Source organism: Dendrobium catenatum, unplaced genomic scaffold (assembly GCF_001605985.2).
Source record: "Dendrobium catenatum unplaced genomic scaffold, ASM160598v2 fragScaff_scaffold_1173, whole genome shotgun sequence".
In the NCBI taxonomy this organism is placed as follows: Eukaryota; Viridiplantae; Streptophyta; class Magnoliopsida; order Asparagales; family Orchidaceae; genus Dendrobium; species Dendrobium catenatum.
Genome location: NW_021319635.1, coordinates 168,073 through 189,223, shown reverse-complemented (window position 1 = coordinate 189,223; position 21,151 = coordinate 168,073). Strand labels below are relative to the sequence as shown.

The following is a 21,151-nucleotide window of genomic DNA, read 5'->3' as shown; positions in this document are numbered from 1 at the left end:
ATATATATATATATGATGACACATAAAAAAAATTCAAATGTTTCTTACTACACCCAAAAGGCCAAAACCAATGTACTTGAAGCACAGCCAATCTCAACCGTCAGATTCATCAAATCTCGACCCCTGCAACCACAAAATCGAACGGCTAGGATCACCTCCCATCTCACTTGAAGATTCCCATTCATCCTGATATCGTTTTAGTATAATACTCTATATATATATATATATGATGACACATAAAAAAAATTCAAATGTTTCTTACTACACCCAAAAGGCCAAAACCAATGTACTTGAAGCACAGCCAATCTCAACCGTCAGATTCATCAAATCTCGACCCCTGCAACCACAAAATCGAACGGCTAGGATCACCTCCCATCTCACTTGAAGATTCCCATTCATCCTGATATCGTTTTAGTATAATACTCCCGGCTCAGCCATCCGTCGCCACCGTTCCCCATCTTTCTCTCTCTTCCCCTCTCCGGGCGACCGAAGATTTCCCCAATAATCCCTAGCTTATTTCCCCATATTTTTTCTTTTATTTTCCGCCATTATTTTCAAATCGATCCTTCGGGGACAAATCCCCCGCTAAAAAAACCCCTCCGGCCCATCGAATCCGATGGCTTTTCATGTCTCTTGCCCGATCACTTGGTTCGCCTAATCTCCTTCGATCTCCATTCCCGCTCTCTCTCTTTCTCTATTTCTCTCTCCCTCTCTCTAACTCTCTCTAACTGACTGTCTACTCATTCGCAGCCGGCGGATATGCTACTGCGAGCTGGGGTTCGCGGGAGGACTGCGGAGCGAGAAATCAAGGCGGGGCTTTCTCGAGGAGATCGAGGTGCTGGAGGAGTTTTTGCGGGATCCATGGATTGTGAGGCCGGGTGGCGCTGGGGACTCAGCGGCGCAGGCGACGGTTCAGGTATTGGTGCCGAAGGTGGAGCCGGCTCCCGCACCGGTGTCTTACGGTGGCGGCGATGGGGATGACGCGTACTCTGCATCTGCGCATGCTAAGCGCTTGGCGCTGCAGCGACAGGCTGTCGCGGCGTCGCTTGCTGCTGAGAACTATGCGAGGAAGATGGAGGTCGTGGGTGCTGCGGTGAGCTATTATTATTATCTATCTTAGTAAATTTGTAGGTTTTCTGGTTGTTTTGTTGATAGTTTAGCTGAAAGATGGGATTGGTTTCAATCTTTTGGGTGGATGGAAAGGCGTACATGTATGTCATCCTGCAGGGTTTCAGCTCTGTAATGGTGGATGAATGTTTCGTTTTTGACGTTTTCTTTTTTAGCTTGGGGTTTGTTTCTTGGCAGGATGTGGGATGGTGTCGATTTTTGTTTTCTTTAAAGGTAGAGTTAGTTCTTTCTGTCGAACATATTGGCTTTTTCTTTCCACGATTTCATTCCGTGCGTCTGTAATAAGGTAATAGACTGCTGGATTTTGGTTTTATTTAATGTCCTTATTTTACTTCGATTACAGCAGTCAGGTAGGAACCCTGATTTCGGATGTGTGGATATTTTGACTATGATGGAAGGGTGGGAATGCAACTTCTATATATACATAATTGCATGGAATCAATGAATTCCTCGTTGAGATGAGCTTGCTAAGCAGAATTGAGATAAAATTATTATTTAAAAAGTAAAACCAGATGAAATTTGCAGTTATTTGCTGATTGTCCGTTGTCTTTTGCTTCTAATATGCTTTTAGGTTCTGCCTTCTAAACGAGCCAATGCCATTTAGTGGTTGCTTCTATCATGATTGTTTCATGCTACTTTCAGTTTGTTATTTGGAAAAGAACTTTCTTTGTGACTTTAAAGAATGTGAAAATCAGGATGTATAACAACTATAAGGAAGTATAATTTTTGAAAAGCACCAGTAAAGGGAAGGATACAACTCTGAATGCTAGTTTGTACATAATCTAGAATACAATTCCTGCGATACAGTTCATGGTTGATCTGTGATTTAGACACTCAGCAACTCAACCTATAAATGATTATTGATGCAACCTTTATTGTAGCTTTTCCACTCTGCAAGAGAATAGGGTTTCAGATATGAAATAGGTGTAATACAATTACTATTTACTTATGAAACTGATGACGAGAAGGATGTTCAATTTGCACTAGCTTGTAACCATATGTCTTCTCCTCTTGTATACATTTTACTATTATTGCAAAGTTAATATTTTAAAATGTGCTGTATCTTCATGATGGAGAATCTATAGTCAAGAGAATGGCATAACAGAAAATTAGATGTTTTGATTATTTTATGAGTTAGATTTTTTTTTTTTTAATTAACTCTTGTATTCAGTAGAAGCTGGCCTTCCTTTTGTTTCATGAGCCAAGTGGATACACTCATAGGCTAATGCTGTCTTTAGGTTTATTTTTTCTACGGAGTTTTTGTTGCATATTCTTGGGAAGGATAAGATTTTTTTGATCCAAAAGCTGGGTTTGTCGCAAGTTTTAGTTTCATTTGCTTTAAATATTGTAGAAACTTTAAACTTAAACATGTCTGATGTGTCCCATTTTGGTGGACTTCAAGTGAAGTGCTAAAATGTTGTATGTTTGTTTCTTCTGAATATGGTAAACATAGCTTCTATAACTGTGTCTTCTCAGCTCATGCTATTAGTATTAAATTGAAAATTTATTCCATGCTTGTGATCTATCAGGATTCTCTTGGTGAGCCAGTACTGGGTGAACAAGTGATTGATCTTGCCAGAGATGATCAAGGTTCTACTGTCAAGGTTATGTGCCGCTTGTGTTTCTCTGGGGAAAATGAAGGCAGTGATAGAGCTTTGAAGATGCTCTCATGTCAGTCTTGTAACAAAAAGTATCATAGACGTTGCTTGAGAAGTTGGGCTGAATATAGAGGTTGCTGCTCACTTTTTTGTTTTTTGATTTGAAAGAATTGCTTGTTGTTATTTCATATATATGCGAATGCTCATTGCAGATTTATTCCACTGGAGTTCATGGGTTTGTGCCTCTTGTCGCATTTGTGAGGTTAGTTCTCTTGTTGCTTAAAAAGATATCAGAATTTTCTTCAAATGGAATGATACATGGTTGAGTCTTTAAAAAAGTAGCATTGTTCAAATTAAAATCTTCCTTGAATATTTGTGGTTTTTGATAATTCTTCAATGCATAATAACTTTTAAATGATTAAAGTTTTTTATCTTTCTGAAGATGCCCTACCTTTAGTCTCCAACTAGATTGGCTTCACCTATTGAAAAGTTATATCCAAAGCTGTTGTAATAGAAGTTTTTAAGAGAAAATTGTTACCTGCTGACAGCAAATCTTACAGACAATGCAGCCTTTCATAGCAGTATTATCATTGCTACAACTGGGGTTGATTGTTAAGCTTATTCTGGCATGTAAATGCGTTGGTTTTGAAGTTACCTTGTGTACTTACATCTTATCGAATTATTTGAAGAGCATGTTTTCATTGAGGGAGAAAAAGTAAAAAAAGATTTTTACCAATGGCCGGTGTTTCTAACATAACGTCCCTCCTCCCTCATCAGTTCTAATGGTAGAGAAAACTTATAGGTTGGAAAAAGGTGCTTCTACTAGTATTTGAATTCGTAATTGGTTTTATTCAACATTTGCTTTAGCCAAAAATTCATAAATTCTTTTTTCCTTATACAAAAATTCATAGCATTGCAGCATCTTCACCACTTCTCATTTTGATGCACTACTAGTAATCGTGTTCAAACCATATGTTTTTCATTTTATTATAGTAATTGATAATTAAGAGAGTACCTTGCTTGGTGGTGTGATTTTTTGTTTTAATCTCATAGACTAAGGTGACATCACACAACTTGGATTATGTTTGTATCACCTCATCCTATATATAGCTGGTTGTGGATAGGAACATGTAGGTTCCATTGAATTATGATATCTTTAAATTCCATAGCCATGATATAATAAAGGAACCTTCTACATCTCTTTTGGAAAAAATGAGGTCATCTTCACGTGTCACGAGGCCAATAAAATGGGCCAACTTTTTCTTTTCTTTGAGAAATGTTTTCACAATATGGAATCGAATAAGGTAAATTTTAATATTTAATTTTAATTAAGATGGACGATTTTATTACTCATCTACAATGTTTTGATTAGTATAATTTCATTGGTCAATAATTTATGATATAGATGATATTTTCCTTTAAAAGAAAAAAAAAGGAATTCTTCTTGATGGAATGCGGCGGTAGTTGGAGGTCTTGGGAGGTGGCTTTTAGGTAGCTGACAATAAATTTATGAAGGATAGTGGGTAGGATAGTTATCTATACCCATAAAAAAGAAGAAGAAGAAGAAGAAGAAGAAGGATAGTGGGTGATACTTGGGATTTTGGAGCAGGAAAAATTGTAGAAAAACACTCCTAGAGATGAATGACGAGAGGATAAATAATTTAAAATTTGCTTGTATTTCATTGATGATTTTTTCTCTCTATTTTTAGAATAGAATTGTAGATTACAATTGGTAATTTCTACTTATTAGAAAATTCTAATTATATTGAAAATAAAGGAAGATATTTTGCAGCTTGTTCATTTTTTTCTTAGAAATCTAAGAGGAATTTGTAGTAGTTGATGCTCACGGATTGTTAATGATAGATGACAAGATGGGCAGCCAGCTTTGCAATCCTATGGATTACCAATCTGGTCGTTATTTATGCCTATATTATACTTTCACCTTGCCTATTATATTCAAGTGGACCTTACCAAGATTATGTTAAACATGTTTTTGGGAATACATGTGTGAATTATCTCATAATCTTTGTTTTTTTTAACGTGGTATAGGTATGCCGAAGGGCTGGAGATCCCAACAAGCTGATGTACTGTAAAAGGTGTGATGGTGCTTACCATTGCTATTGTCAGCAACCTCCACACAAAGTATACAATTTAAATGACTTATTATGCTCAATTTTATAAATTTATTGTGCATTCTATTCAATCTGCTTAACTTATATGTTTGTAGAATGTCAATCACGGGCCTTACCTGTGCTCGAAGCATACAAGATGTCACAGTTGTGGGTCCACAGTCCCCGGAAGTGGTCCTAGCACAAGGTGTTTTTGTGAATTTGGAAGATCAAATTTTTTTTTACTATGATGCATGTTGTTTCTTTTTTTGTTTTAATGGTATTATACAACAAGCTCGTCTGTTTCATGTGAAGTAAAAATTGTCCTAAATCCGTTACTGAAGTTCTAATATTTGTAATTTATTGTAGGTGGTTTTTAGGATATACTTGCTGCGATGCTTGTGGACGATTGTTTGTTAAAGGAAACTATTGTCCAGTTTGTTTGAAGGTTCGTCTCATCCGAATGGAACTTCCTTTGATTGGCACTGATTTTTGTGGATACGATGATTTACTTGTACAGTTTGGTGTGGATACGTGCTATTGACACCTTGTACCGAGGGAGGATACCCACATTAAAATATCTGCATATGAATGAATGCATTGTTGTGAGTTAGGACAAGCCATTATCAACCTTCTTCCATACTTAGAAGTCAGAACAATTGGTGTTTAAGAATAAATTTCTTTTCTTGTCAACTCCACTATAATATTTGTCTGTTGACTTTTATGTCATAAATTAGCATTGGATAATGCATATGGGATTAGTTATAATGTTTATATGGGCAGCGCAAAACTGCAAAAAATAATGATGCTTGAATTTGAGGTGAGTTGCAAGTAATTGGGTGCAGTAAGTGTGCTAATATTTGAAGGTGTAATGGCTAAGGGCCTAAGACGTTTTAGAAGGTTTGCCTTATTTAAGAAATTAGCGATTTATAGTTCTTTTAAGTGAAGTTCTTGATCTTAGTTTTTTGTTGAACCAATTTAGGTCCTTATCCTTCTCACCCTTAGGAAATCTATAGTAATCCCTTTTGAATTTATTCTTGCATTGTTTGCTATTTATTGCATTTGAATTAGCATTTGCATTTTATTTTATTTATCATCTCTTTTTCACTTTCTCCATATTTTCTACAAATAGATGGTGGGGATAACATATACCCTTTTATTCTATGTTTGCATTATGATAATCAACCTCTAGCATGATGATGACTCCATTTGCAAAAAAACTTTAAAATTTTTCCAAATTGATATATCTGATTCTTACTTATAAATATCTAATTTTTACTACAGTCTTCTTATTCTCTACATCAGGGTGTAGTAGCAAAAAACAATGACTATTACACTCGCAATCATGGAAATATTCAAGAAAATAACCAAGTCTCCTACCTTCCCATTATTATTATTATTATTATTTTAAAATTTTGTTCAAATTTTTAAGGATAGAAATCTATCCCATAATTTGATTAGATTGTCTCAAAGCTAATACAAAATATATGAGGGTCATAATGCTTGTTATACATATATATGAGGTGACCATAAGGCCAAATATGGATATTAAATCTATGTAGAATATGGACAAATTCATTAAAGTTGTGTTTGTTGAGATTGGTGCCTATGACCTCTTGTTTAGAAACTAAGGTGTATATCACTTGAGATAAGGCCTTTTGGTGCCTTCCCATTTAAGGTTAGATGACTCCAAGCCGTGTTCTAGGACTTGTGTTTGAGTGAAACACCTCATAAGCTTCCACCCCTTAGGAGCATTCCAACATGTTATTGACTTAATTCTTAGTTTCACCTTGCCAAAAAGCCCCAATATATAATGAACCGAACTGTGCACATTGAACTCAAGTGGCATGCCAATGATTTGTTAAACATAGGTTTCATTAGAGAAAGATTGTCATTGGGTGTTGTTTTGTTCATTCTTGCTCCAAAGAGGGTGAAGCTTGGCAGATGTAGATGTCAACAATTGTGCCATCAACAATGTCACTCTCATGTATAATTTTTTTATACTTTTTTTCTGATGATATGTTGGACATAATTGTCAAATTAGTTATCTTATTGAAGATTGATTTTCATATGGGATATTTCAAGTTATGAATGAGAGTTGATGAGTGGAAGATTGCCTTCAAGATAAAGAGTTATATTTGTGAGTGTTTGATTTTGATTTAATCTTTGAGTGATTAATTTTCATTTTTGGTTATATTAATGTCTGAAGCACATTTATGAGATTTGCGTCTAATGCGCTTCATCTCTTCATTGGAGTCTTCGTTATTATCTACTTTTATGATATGTTAATATTCACTAAAACACGAGTTAATCATATAAGTCATTTAAGATGGTTCTTCAACTTCACCTCAGAAACTATGATGCATGGACAAGGACACGGCGACACGGACACGACACATACACTGACACGGGACAGTTTTTTTTTGAAAATATAGGACACGGGTACGACGCGGACACGACAATACATTTTTTTATATGGTGTATATATATTAATGTAATATCATATTAAAAATTACAAACAATAATAAATGAATAACATGATAACTTGTCTAGCTTATAATATAAAATATTTAGTACAACCACAAAAATATAAACAAATAATCACTTACTACAATATCAAGCATTCAAGCTTCAACTATTAGGATTAGCTTTAGAGTTTTGTTTTTGGCCTTCAATATCATCATCATTGAATATCACTACTTTCAACTCTGGTTCAACAAGAGAAAGATTTGTAATTGTGCAAAAAGAGATGAGATGAGATGAAAATACCTTCACTGCCAAAGAGAAATGAAAATGAGAATATTCGAAGAATGGGTATTAAATGCAGATGTTGATTTGGTGTTGTGGATATGAAATAAGAAATTTAGTTTAAATCTCGCCAAATATAAGAAATTATATTTTTAAAAAATTATAAAATATTTAAGATCCGCATGTCCAATTTGTTTTTAATATTTTTTTAATCGGACACGTTTTCGGCGTGTCTGACACGTGTCGGAGGAGTGTCGGACGAGTGTCGTGTCGGACACGGTGTCAGACACTGTCGTTGCATCATAGCTCAGAAACTATACATTTACATGAAGAACTATGGTTTCATGATTTCTTCTCTGAGATTGTTGGGCTCCGTTGTTCCCAACGAACAAGTATGTTTTTGTTGTTTCTGGTAAAAGCCAAACCATTGAGATTTGGCTTACCCCCATCTCAATCCATGATGCTCACAATTTAAATCGATTAACCATCTTTTATGGGAGGCTCTTGAGAATTCAACACTATCATGAACTCCATCACCTAATGCCTCAAGAAGGGTGAGTTTAAGTGCCCTTGAGTGCATCTCATGCCTTTGAAGAAATCAAATAGCGCTTGACCAACTCTTTTGTGTTGTAATTGCAGGGCTTCACTGAGGTCTATGAGGTATCTTGTGATATGTTTGGTTTTTTGACATAGATATAGTCCTTAAGTAATAAGGATATAGGAGAACATGTTTCAACAATGCTCGTCAAAAATATTCCACTTATGATTAAGAAATTATGTGTTGTAGTGCAAGCTTGGTGTTACTGGCAACATTATCTTTTATCGTGAGAGGTCATACTATATTCCAATCATGAAGCTCTTAAATATCTTAACTCACAAATGAAATTGAGATCACACCATGCCCATGCCGATTGGGTGTAGTTGCTTTAAGAGTTTGTCTTTGTTCTCATTAAAGCTGGTGTTGAAAGGCAAGCTACTAATGCTTTGACTATGCTGTCATCAGTATTACACTTGAGTGTAAAAGTGATTGGATTTGATGAAGTGATCTCCGATCATACTACATGCTAATAATTCAGTCAAATATATGTATTCTTAGCTTGATCCTAATTCAGAAATTTAGGTATGAGACAATCACCTCATCTGAGGTACTAACCTTTGTTTCATTGATTCCTCACTCTGTGACTTCCTTATTGAGAGTTACACACTTGGGTACCTATTGATGATTTCAGATAGTGCAAGACCATTGCTATAGTTGAGGGCCATTACTTTTTGATGAGGTCATCCCTAAGCAAGTTAATTACTTTGAACGATTTAATCCTTGACTTTTGTTGGTAATTAAATTTGTGATGACAATGTTTTGAATAATCTTCATTTTAATTTTCAATTGCAATTCCTACCTTGATTCACATCACTTTTGACCTAGTCTCAAGCGAGATATGGCACATGTTTTTGTCCAAGGTTGTATTTGTTATTCATTAAAAGACAATAATCACATCAGTCTATGTACTCTGCTTCTCATTCCATACAAAGTTTTGGAAGATTTGAGTATATACATCATTCTCAGTTTGCCTTGTGTTGTGCAATAGTATGACTCAATCTTTATGATAATGAATCGTTTCTCAAATATCTCACGCTTCATCTCTTACAACAAAACCTCCCATGCATGGCACGTTGCCTTTCTATTCTTCAAAGAAGTTGTGAGACTACATGGTCTGGCAAAAACTACTGTTTTTTTTCCGAAATATTTATTTTTCTAGACCTCTTTTAGAAAATTCTTATGAAATGATTTGGGAACTAAACTCCTATTCTCTACTGTCTATTTGTCAATGCTCATTTTTTTATGAGCTATATTTGAAAAATCTTATTGAATAAGTTAGGAACTGAATGCCTATTCTTCAGCGGAGTTATGAGATTACATGGCCGGCTCAAAACTATAATTTTTACCGAGATTTTCTTTATTTTTTTTAGAGATATTCACCTTAGAATCTTATGCTTGGTGGTGTTCAATTTTCTGAATATTAGTTCTTTTTAAGTCGCTGTTTGGCTTTTCCTTTTTTAAAGTATGATATCTGGAATGTGGTTACAATTTAATAGAAGATGATGCCCTACTATACTATTTTTACTTTGGTTTGCCTGATTTAAATGATATGTCTTTTTAGTATATCGATTAATGACTATATTATATGCTTTGTTTCTGTAGGTTTATAGAGACTCAGAAACAACGCCCATGGTTTGTTGTGACATCTGTGAGCGATGGGTACATATTGTCTGTGATGGCATCAGGTTATTGTCAATAACTTTTGTATTAATATCAGCGGTGTTGCATAATCCCCCTTATGTAATGCTTTGATTCAGTACTCTATTTGGCTTATATCTTCCTATGTAAATTAAATGCGCTTTAAAATGTCACTATAATCCGGCACATGTTGGATGTTGGGTTGAGTAGATAATCAGCAAGAGTTATATATGCGTTTGTGTTTGATACTTTGATTGTTGGGTTTCAAATGGAAAAGCTGGTCAGAAATCAAAATTTGTAAAGTACTTGCTTATTTTTTGCTAAAGTTCTCGGTTTAATCCTTATGAAATATTGGCATTGTTTTACTAAACTGTTTTTCCCTGAACTATTGGTCAGTCAAGCTCTCATTTCAATATAAGACCCATGCAGACATGCTAAGTCGTTGTCTCCTCAGTAACAAAAGAAGAAAATCATTTTCTGTCATTTCAAGCTTATATAGTATGGAAGTCGTTATCTTTTCATTGCTTGCTGATAGCTTCTCAGCAGCTCATAGCTTCTCTAGGCTGATTTTGATTATTATTTTTTTCCATGCATCCCGTATTTTTTCGTTTACTTCCTTTTCCTTGTTCTTTCTTCTCCCATCTATTCTTTGTATGCCTCACTCTCTATGTTTCTGCACATCCCTGTCCTTGTGTTCTCTTCTCTCATTACTTTTCCATTACTTATATGTCTTTCTATCTCTATATGTTCTGGCATATATCCGCTCATGGTGTGTTATGCTTGAAGTCGTCCAGTTGTAGTTACAAATGCCAATGCCGGCAGTCTTGGCACTCTGTAGGCCATTTCTAAATCGTGATGGAAGTGACACATAAATTGCATTTATTTCACTGTATTTTGAGGACTAATTATGCATGTGTTGTGACTGAGATTCCCAATAGAGCTTTGGTGCATTACATTCTATTTTGTGCTGCAATGAGCTAGCAACTTGCAAGATGGCACTTAGAAGTTCGCAACTATTTAGCACATAGAAGTCCTTGTTCTGTTTTTTTGATTGTATTGCATGAGTTCTAGTCTTGCATGCATATTGCAAGTGTTCTGCATTACCTTTGCTCGTGCTGGAAGCCATATAATTTACTTTTTGTTTTTCTCCTAGTCTTAGAAAAGTATCAAATCCATGTTTCATAGATCTGAACTCCACTGTTGAAAATTTTTGCCCGATTATTTCTGTTTGAAAGCATTTTTACTTCTACTATTGATATTTGAACCTTCTATATTACTTTATTCTTCTACAATATCACTTGTTTCAATTAACTTACAATACCTTTCATCTCTCAGTCGTTGAAGGTTGTTACTCAATTATTCAGTTGAGAGTGCTAACATTTTCATGGCATTTGTCACGATTTATGCTAAATTGGCTTGGTTTTTTCATTGTGATTAAAGGAGTGCCTTTTTGTTCAGCTCTTACTCTCTCGTGTTAATTCAGTTAGCACCACTCCAGAAAATTTTCCATTTAAATTGTTTAAACCAATATTGTCCATTGCTTTACTGTATCGTCACTTAACTTTTTTGTTAACGATGGGGTCAGATCCGATCTTCATTATTTACATTGGCAATCAAAGGTGTGGTATGAGAAGTATCTTTTTGCATATCCTTCAATTCAATTTGTTATTTAAATTCTAGATCCAGCTTAGTTTATGCAATCATATCTCAAATATTTTGTGGTGATTAAAAACAATCGAAATATCTTATGTGCATTTTTAATCTCTATTTAGTTAATTTTTGCAGTTTGCCCTGTTTTGTGTACTTGAGGGTTTCCCATTCTTTACATATTATTTAATGCACATGATTGAAAATTTTTTCTTTGTTTCACAGTGATGAAAAATATCAGCAGTTCCAGACTGACCAGAACCTGCAATATGTTTGTGCTGCATGCCGCGGTGATTGTTATCAGGTAACTTGTGTCCTTCAGGAGGTTTATCTTCTACATTTCAATTATGTTAAAAATACATATATCATTTCGTTACACTTAGGTTAAAGATATAGATGATGCTGTTAGAGAGCTTTGGAATAGGAGAGATGAAGCTGATCGCAGTCTTATTACAAGTTTGAGAGCTGCGGCTGGCCTGCCCACTGAGGAGGCATCATTCTCCACTCTACCCTATTCTGAAGACGAGTCAAATGGCCCAACGGTACATAGAAACGTTCATGGAAGATTTTTGAAGTTTTCTGTTAAAGGATTAAGCGATAAATCTGCTAAGGCTTTCAAAGACTCTGGAAAAACTAGCTCGAAGAATTTAACATCTAGTAAGAAACCTGTTAAAAAGAAAGAATGGCAGATTAAATTTGTTAGTAAAGCAGATGGTCTGCCTCAAAATCCTGAAGTAGAGCATGGGGCCATGTCATTGAAAAATAATTTGAATGATCCAGTTCATGATGATCTCAAATCATGTAGAGCAGACGGACAAGAAAGTTTTTCATCACCAAGTACTGGGATTGCTGGTGATTCTGCAGCGAAGTTCTCAGATGCTAAGACGGAGAGCAACAATGACATCTGTGGGAATGAAGTTCTTGGTGATCCTTCTGATAGGGTGATCAAAATCCAAAACAAACAGCTATCAGATAGCCATTTTAAGGAATGTGCTGGTAAAAATTCAAGCAAGTCTGAGACTGTAAAAGGAACTAAATTGGTCATACATATTGGTGGAAGAAATAGAAATGTTACAAGTTCTCCTATGTCTGAAAGTTCCAGTTGTCAGAGAGAGCAAGATTTATCTACCCTCAATGGTATGCACATTATTGTTTTTGTGCTTATTTGGCTATAGTTACCGTATGTGTTCGGATTTTAAATTTCTACGTCTGTTTTGGTCAGCGACATTGTTAAGGTCCGTTTTTTAGTACTTAGCAGCTCACTAATTTTTGTGTTTAATCTGATCTTCTCATTCATATAGATTTCCTTCTAAAGCTTCATTTAACTTCATTTCTACACAAGCTAATATTGTTCTTGTGGGCATATTTATCTTTTTGTGGAGTTGGTGATTTGTATCATATGTCATCATTAATTAATTACTTTTAATAATATCTTTCCTTGAACCTCGAAGAGCAGTTACTGCAATGGATGGGAGCTATTTTTTCAAATTTTCTTGCATGGAATTCACATTATAATTGAGATACAAACTCAAATCTTTCTCAATTTTATTTGTTTAATACCTGGCTAGCAATGATCATACAGATTTGATTTTATAGCTTCATTAGTTTTATGCTTGTCGCATGTTACGGTTCAGCTCAAACCGGCCTAGGTGGGGCCGGTTTAGACCTATAGGAGGTGGGCTAAGCTGCATCTTTTAAATCCCACTACCTAAGCTTGTGGGCCTCACCTTCTTGGGCGGCAATAAGAGAGAGAGAGGGCGGTTTTAGCATGAGGGAAATTTGAAATTATATTATATTAGGAAGCTTTTTATTAGAAAGAATTATATTTAAAGAACATGAGAGGCTAGGGTTAGGGCATGCATATTTTGAGTTTTACTGTTGGGTTTCTTGGCGTCTTGGGCTCTAGACTCTTTGTCTAGAGATTGGGAGAGAACGATCCTCCTCTTGAATTGTGGATCAATTGTATCTTGCTTGGTGTTTGTTTTGTTTTGTTTTGATTCCACTATTGCTATCTATCAGTTGTTGGTTGATTTCACTTAGATTTTGGTGTTATTTTCACTGTTTTGACCAATTATTGCTAGGGTTGCTTGCGAACTCAAGTATTTTCTCTTGGATTACTTGCGAACTCAAGTAGTTTCTATCAAATTGGTATCAAAGCAAATCTTGGGACCGTTGGTGGGTTGATTTTGGCGAATTTCAGCGACTGCGTTTTGGCCGGCAAAGGAGAAAGTTGCTATTTTTTGAGATCCAAATCCAATTTTTTGAACCAACAAAAATCCGGAGAGAGATGACAGCCAAGAAAGTAGATACGTTTGAAGAAAGACTTGAAGGGGAGATGAACCAAATCAAGACAACGGTTGAGGAAATGATTTCCTCCATGGAAGGACAAGTAGCCGATCTTCGAGACATGATGAAGAAAATGCTAGAAATCCACAACCAAACGGTGGCTTCCATGGAAAAAGGGGTGGAAGGGAAAAACACGATTTCTGAAATCTAAAATTCGTAGGGAGGAAGATGAGGTGGAGATCATGGAGGGAGAAAGAAGAAAACCCTATATGGAGCCTTTCCAGAGGGATGATAGAGGAGGTAGGTATGGGGAAAGGCATGGGTATGGATGGGCTGAGCAAAAGGGTGTTGATTGGGAACGTCGGGAGGGGTTTTATGGTCACCTAGGGGCTGAATTTGAAGGAAGGAGAATGAAATTTGAAGGGGGTTTGGGTTATGATAGGGCAAGGGAAGACCGAGAGACGTGGGGAGGGCCAAGCACTTAGGATAGGGGAAGCTATGGAGGAACAAGGGGAAATGGGGGAGATCAGAAGGTGAGGAAGCTGAAGATGCCCATATTCGAAGGGGAGGATGCATATAAGTGGATTTATAAGGTGGAGAGGTACTACGCCGTAAATGGGCTAACAGAGGAGAAACTAGCAATGGCAGGCTTATGTTTGGAGGGGAAGACATTGTTATGGTACCAGTGGAGAGACCAATAGAAACCTATTAGGAACAAAGGAGAATTCAAGGATTGTATAATAGAACATTTCCAAACTGTCTGGGGAGGAGATTTCTATGAGGAGTTCTTTGCTCTGGTATAAGAGGGATCATCACCAGACTATCATGAGCAGTTTGAGCACCTGGTTAGTAGGGTGGAGTGATTATTAGATACTGTATTGGAGGAAAATTTCATGAAAGGGCTGAAGGCAGAGATCAGAGCGGCAATAAAAGTTTTGATGCCTTGTGACTTGGGGGAGGCCATGAAGTTGGCACACCTAGTTGAAAATCAGAGAAATCCAGAGAGGGGAGCCAGTAGCAGTAGCTCGGGAGGTACTTACAGGATGACGACAACTCACTTAGTACTTAAGGGTCCTGCAGTAGGAGGAATTTAGGAGACCACAAGAGAGAATACAGTAGAAGAGAGTGGGGGAAATTTCAAGATGCTGACAGAGAAGAAGATGCAAGAGAAGAGGACAAATGGGTTGTGTTTTAGGTGTGATGAGAAGTATATGCCAGTGCATAGGTGTAAGGACCGAACTTTTCAGGTTCTCACCTTCTGTGATGATGAGGAAACTGAGGAGGGAGGTGGAGGGTTAGAGGAGGGTATGGAGGATAAGCTACATTTGGATTTGACCGATGTTTCCCTGAACTCGGTGGTAGGATTAACTACGAATCATACCATGGAGGTAAAGGGCGAGATAGAGGACATGGAGGTGGTGGTGCTGATTGATAGTGAGGTTACCCACAATTTCTTTTCCACTCTGGTTGTTGACCAATTGGGAGTGAGATTGGTGGATACCAATTGTTATGGAGCGATGATGGGTACTGGGAAGGTGGAGAAAGGTTAGGGGATCTATAGAGGAGTGCCATTGATTGTCTAGGGGATTCAGGTGAGGGAAGATTTTCTTCTGCTGGAGTTAGGGAGTACATATGTCATCTTGGGGATGAAGTGGCTGCAGATCTTAGGAGACACCAAGGTTAATTGGGGGTCCCTCACTATGGAGCTGATGGTGAATGGGAGGAAGATGGTGATAAGAAGAGATGCAGGGCTATCCAAATCTATGGTTTCTTTTAAAACCATGGTAAGAAGTATATAGGAGGTGGGTGGAGGATATTTGGTAGAGGCGTAGAGTTGCACAGTTTGGAGGGAGCTAGATTGGAGGAGGGAGGGGACATACCCCTCTCAATATAGCCGTTAATTCAGGAATTTTAGGCGGTGTTTTAGCCACCTCAGGGATTGCCACCACTGAGGGAGTAGGAGCACACCATCGCCTTGAGGGAATGTGCGCCATTCATCAGCGTCAGGCCCTACCGATATCCTCAAATTCAGAAGGATGAAATTGAGAGATTGATCTGGGAGATGCTAGAGGCGGGGATCATCAGGTCAAGTGTGAGTCCCTTCTCTAGTCTAGTCCTACTGGTCAAGAAGAAGGATGTGAGCTGGCGATTTTGTGTGGATTATAGAGCTTTGAACAAGGAGACATTGTCGGATAAGTTTTCTATTCTTGTGATTGATGAGCTCTTGGATGAACTGAATGGGGCAGTGATGTTCTCCAAACTGGATTTGAAGTTTGGATACCACCAGATCAGAATAAGAGAGGCATATATCTCCAAGACAACTTTCAGGACACACGAGGGGCATTATGAGTTTTTGGTAATGCCGTTTAGGCTTACCAACACCCTTGCTACTTTCCAGTCACTGATGAACATGGTGTGTAGGAAGTACCTCCGGAAGTTTGTTTTGATGTTATACTAGTGTACAACAAAATTGAGGGAAAGCATCTGGAGCACTTGAAGACGGTCTTGGGAGTCCTACAGGAACACCAGCTAAAGGCCAATTCGAAGAAGTGTTGTTTTTCCCAGATCAGTGTAGAATATTTGGGACATATTGTGTCCAAAGAAGGGGTGGCAGCGGAGCAGTCAAAGATTGAGATTATGCTAAGGTGGCCCTTACCTAAGAATCTAAAGGAGTTGAGAGGATTCTTTGGACTTTCGGGTACTACAAGAGGGTTGTAAAAGGGTGTGACACTATAGCTTGGTCACTAATAGAGCAACTGAAGAAAGATGGGTTCATATTGGGGGAAGCGGCCACATCAGCATTTGAGAGACTAAAGAAGGTGATGATTGCTGTACCAGTCTTAGCTTAACCAAACTTCACTCAGGCATTCAAAGTGGAGATAAATGTTTCAGTTTACGGATTGGGGGCAGTACTCTTGCAGAATCGTCAACCCATTGCTTACTTCAGCCAGGTGTTGACAGCCCAGAGCCAGACTGAAATTTGTCTATGAGAGGGAGTTGATGGCCATCATCTTAGCCATTCAGAAGTGGCGACCCCACCTGTTATGTAGGCATTTCATTGTCAGAATCGATCAAAGGAGCATGAATTACTTGTTGGAGTAATGGATGGTGACGGAGGAGCATCAAAGGTGGTTGTCCAAATTATTGGGATATGATTTCGAGATCTAGTACAAGCCAGGAGTGGAGAAAAAGGCAACAGATGCCTTGTATATATGTGTGGGGGAGCTGCAGATGATGGCAGTATCGGTTCCTTTGATGCTAGATTGGGAGGCCATTAGAGAGGAGAGTGCTCGGGGTGAGTTAAGAAAAATCATGCCAGATTTACTAAGGGAAGGTGTAGCCATCCAGGGTACTCACTAGACGGGGAGAGACTTCTGTATTAGGGGAGATTTATGATGCCCAGGACATCAGTCCACATTCCACACTTACTGCAAGAGTTTCATGGGAGTGCAGTGGGGGGTCACTCAGGGGTGCAAAAGACCTTTAGGAGGCTAGCCTTGTAGCTGTATTCGGGGATGCATAAATATGTGAAGGAGATGGTGGCCAGGTGTGAAGTCTGTCTTAGGAACAAGTACTTGACCATGTCACCAGGAGGTCTACTACAGCCGTTGGCTTTACCGGGTAGAGTATGAGGGGAGATATCTATGAATTTTATAGATGGGCTGCCCCATTCAGAAGGGTTAACAGTGATTATGGTGGTAGTTAACCTATTGAGTAAGTATGCTTATTTCATTCTTCTTCGACAATTAGTGGTGTCAATATTTGACATGACCCGAAAACCCGACTCGAACATGACCCAAAAATTTCGGGTTAGGGTCAACGTGTTTCACAAACGGGTCGAGTTTGAGTTCTTGGATTCGACCCGTTTGAAAAAAAACGGGTCGGGTTTGGGTTGTCCTGAAAATCCAAACTCAACCCATGTTGACCTGAAAACCTTTCCCTGCAATACGACTCACATGACCCGCATGGCTGGCAGGACTCTGGCTCACCCACTTGTCGGGCTTTGTAAGCCTAGGCCACACTCCGCTTCTCACTACCAAGTGATCCCAGTACATGTTGCTATTCACAGAAGATGAAACAGGATAATAAACCCAATAATCATATACCACGTTTCAAATCCAGTTGTCTAGGTTGGTTTTTGTGCTGGCATGTGTCAGTCAATAGATTTAATACAATATGGGGAATAAAAGTGAAAAAGCAGGGTTCTTCATTAAACTATGTCCTTTGGTTGTTGCTACTTGACAACTCGCATAGGAATCTATTTTATAAGCACACATATTTGGCTATTTGAGACTATGGTCAATGATGGAGCTGTGGGAAATAGCGGGATCCACCAAATAATCACTCCAGGTTTATTTCTTGGTCATTTTTTTTAGTTGTGTGGATCTAATTTATGCTCTCACGCATGTCATGACCGTGAGAACCCACATCGTGCCCTCGCTCCGGGGTTCATGGGTCGGGTCGGGTTAACCCAACAACCCGTGCGGGTCGGATCTGAGTTGAAAATCTCGACCTGTTTGCAAAATTGGTTCGGGTTCGGGTTGACCCATTTAGACCCAGGTCAACTTGGGTTTGACCCGATCCCGACCTGCGGACCCGTTTTGACACCCATACCGACAACCATACACAACGGTGATAGTAGCTTCAACTTTCATCTGAAAGGTGGTTAGATTGCATGGAGTACCAGAGTCGATAGTATCAGATAGAGATAAGGCGTTCCTCAGCCATTTTTGGAGGGAGTTATTCAGATTGCAGGGGACAGTTCTGAAGAGGAGCACCGCTTACCACCCACAGACAATGGCCAAACAGAAGTGGTCAATAGGAGCTTGGAGACCTACATTAGGTGCTTTGTGTCGGAGACACCCAGGCGTTGGACCAAGTGGCTATTATGGGCTGAATATTGGTACAACACCTCTTATCATTTTGCTTCTCACATGATCTCATTCAAGGTGTTGTATGGAAGAGATCCACCTCACTTTGTGCACCTTGGGAGCAACAATACTCCAATTTCTTCAGTGGATAAGTATTTGGAGGAGAGCGACAGAGTGTTAGAAGAGTCAATGAGGAATCTGCTGAGAACCCAATGAATTATGAAGAAAAAAGCTGATGGCCATAGGAAAGATGTCCAGTTTGACATGGGGGAGAGGGTGTTCTTGAAGCTTCGACCATACAGACAGAAGACAGCCGCCAATAGAAGGAATGAGAAGCTGACCCCAAGGTACTTTGGACCTTACGAGGTATGGGAGAAAATGGGAGCGGGAGCGTACCGCTTGAAATTACCACTAACGGCAATTATACATCCGGTTTTTCATGTATCCCAGTTGAGAATGATCATTGGAGATTATACAGCCAGCACAGAGTTATCGATGACACTCATTGAGGATTTAGAGGAGATTCTGAAACCCTTAGAGTTGATGGGGGTTCGCCAGAAAAGATATGGAGCTAAAGAAGTGCTAATCAAGTAGAAAAATCTTCCGGATTACGATGCAACGTGGGAACCTTATGAGAGGGTGAAACATCAGTTTCCTAATTTCCACCTTAAGGATAAAGCAGTTCTTTAGGAAGAGGGTATTATTACAGTTTAGCTCAAACCGGCCCAGGTGGGTCATGTTCAGAACTTTAGGAGGCGGGCTAAGCCGCCTCTTTTAAATCCCATAGCCTAAGCATGTGGGCCCACCTCCTTGGGCGGCAATGAGAGAGAGAGAGAGAGAGAGAGAGAGAGAGAGAGAGAGAGAGAGAGAGAGAGAGGGCGGTTTAAGCATGAGAAGGGCAATTTGAAATTATTTTATATTAGGAAGCTTTTTATTAGGAAGAATTGTATTTAAAGAGCATAAGAGGCTAGGTTAGGGTATGCATATTTTGAGTTATTCTCTTGGAGTTCCTTGGTGTCTTGGGCTCTAGCCTCATCGTCTAGAGATTGGGAGAGAATGATCCTCCTCTCGAATTGAGGATCAATTGTATCTTGCTTGATGTTTGCTTTGTTTTGATTCCACTATTGCAATCTATCAGTTTTTGATTTATTTCACTCAGATTTTGGTGTTGTTTCTGCTGTTTTGACCAATTATTGCTAGGGTTGTTTGCGAACTCAAGTATTTCCTCTTGGATTAGTTGCAAACTCAAGTATTTCCGATCACAGTCTTTCATTTTTGAAGTTTTGTAATCCGCACTGCACATAGAATCTGCTTATGACTATTAGGTTTAAACCGACTACTGGACTTGCCATTAGTAAGCTGCACTTTATAGTCTTGTCTCACGCCAGCTTTATGATAGGTTCCACTTGAATATTCCAAGTGATTCCTATCGGATTCTTGCCAAAACACAATTATTCCACTGTTTTCAATAGAAAAACAGCCACCAAACAGTAGAAAAAACTGAGAGAATAAGGAGAAAATGTTGGAAAACAATAGAAACAATTGTATTCCACTAGAAGACGAACAAAAGCAAGATACAATGTTCTTCGATTCGAGAGGAAGAACCACTCTCCAACAATCTCCGGCAACGCCAAGAGCCCAAACAAAAAAACCTAGAAACCAAAACTCTTCTCCAATTCAAGATGAAACCCTAATCTCCCCTTAACTCCCTATTAATACAATCTAATTCAAAATAAAAGCAAAAGGACTTCTCTACCCTTCCTTCTCTCTCCAAAAGCACTTAACCCAAGTTTGAATTGCAAGTGGACCCCACTCCTTGGCCCCCTCTCTCTTCCGCCCGGCTCTGTGTCCGTCTGCAGTAGACCTGGACCGGCTGGGTCGGTCCAGGTTGAGCCGGTCCAAGGTGGACCGGCATAACATTACCCCCCTCCCAAAGTACCACCTTGTCCTCAAGGTGGAAGGCAGGAAACTGCACTGCAATCCTCTCCAATGGCTCCCATGTGGCCTCATAATCTGGGAGGCCGCTCCACCTAATCTTTACTTCCTTTTCCCCCTTTTCATTGATGCGCACTCCTTCTACCGCTAGAGGCTCCAGTGTCACTTCCATGTCTTCCCTCAATGTGCTGGGCAGCACTGGGCTTACTGCATGCTCCCCCACCACTTTCCTCAACTGTGATACATGAAAAACAGGATGTATAGTCGCCGTCGGTGCTAGTTTCAGCCAATATGTTACTACTTCAATCTCTTTCAGCACTTCATAAGGCCCAAAGTACCTTGGAGCCAGCTTCTCATTCCTCCTGTGGGCGACTGTCTTCTGTCTATATGGTCGGAGCTTCAAGAATACCCTCTCCCCCACTTCAAACTGGATGTCCCTTCTATGTCATAATTTGTTGAGCCCTCAGCAGATGTCTCTTCAGCTCTTTTAACACACACACTCTCTCCTCCAAGTACTCCTCGACTGAGGAAACTAGAGTACTGTTACTCCCAAAGTGCACCAAGTGGGGAGGATCCCTTCCGTACAACACCTTG

The 21,151-nt window shown here is 38.8% G+C and overlaps 1 protein-coding gene across 2 annotated transcripts in view; it reads left to right on the top strand.

Moving 5' to 3' along the window:
- The first annotated feature begins 447 nt into the window (after positions 1-447).
- The window catches only part of LOC110100442, a 29,461-nt gene continuing 8,757 nt past the window's right edge, over positions 448-21,151 (top strand). For both annotated transcript variants that reach the window (XM_020827948.2, XM_020827947.2), the window contains exons 1-10: positions 448-648; positions 751-1,093; positions 2,658-2,859; positions 2,939-2,988; positions 4,776-4,868; positions 4,954-5,042; positions 5,204-5,282; positions 9,783-9,865; positions 11,691-11,769; positions 11,849-12,602. In XM_020827948.2, the coding sequence (XP_020683607.1) occupies positions 617-648; positions 751-1,093; positions 2,658-2,859; positions 2,939-2,988; positions 4,776-4,868; positions 4,954-5,042; positions 5,204-5,282; positions 9,783-9,865; positions 11,691-11,769; positions 11,849-12,602 (1,804 nt within the window). In that variant the 5' untranslated portion in view covers positions 448-616. The remainder of the gene's footprint in view (positions 649-750; positions 1,094-2,657; positions 2,860-2,938; positions 2,989-4,775; positions 4,869-4,953; positions 5,043-5,203; positions 5,283-9,782; positions 9,866-11,690; positions 11,770-11,848; positions 12,603-21,151) is intronic.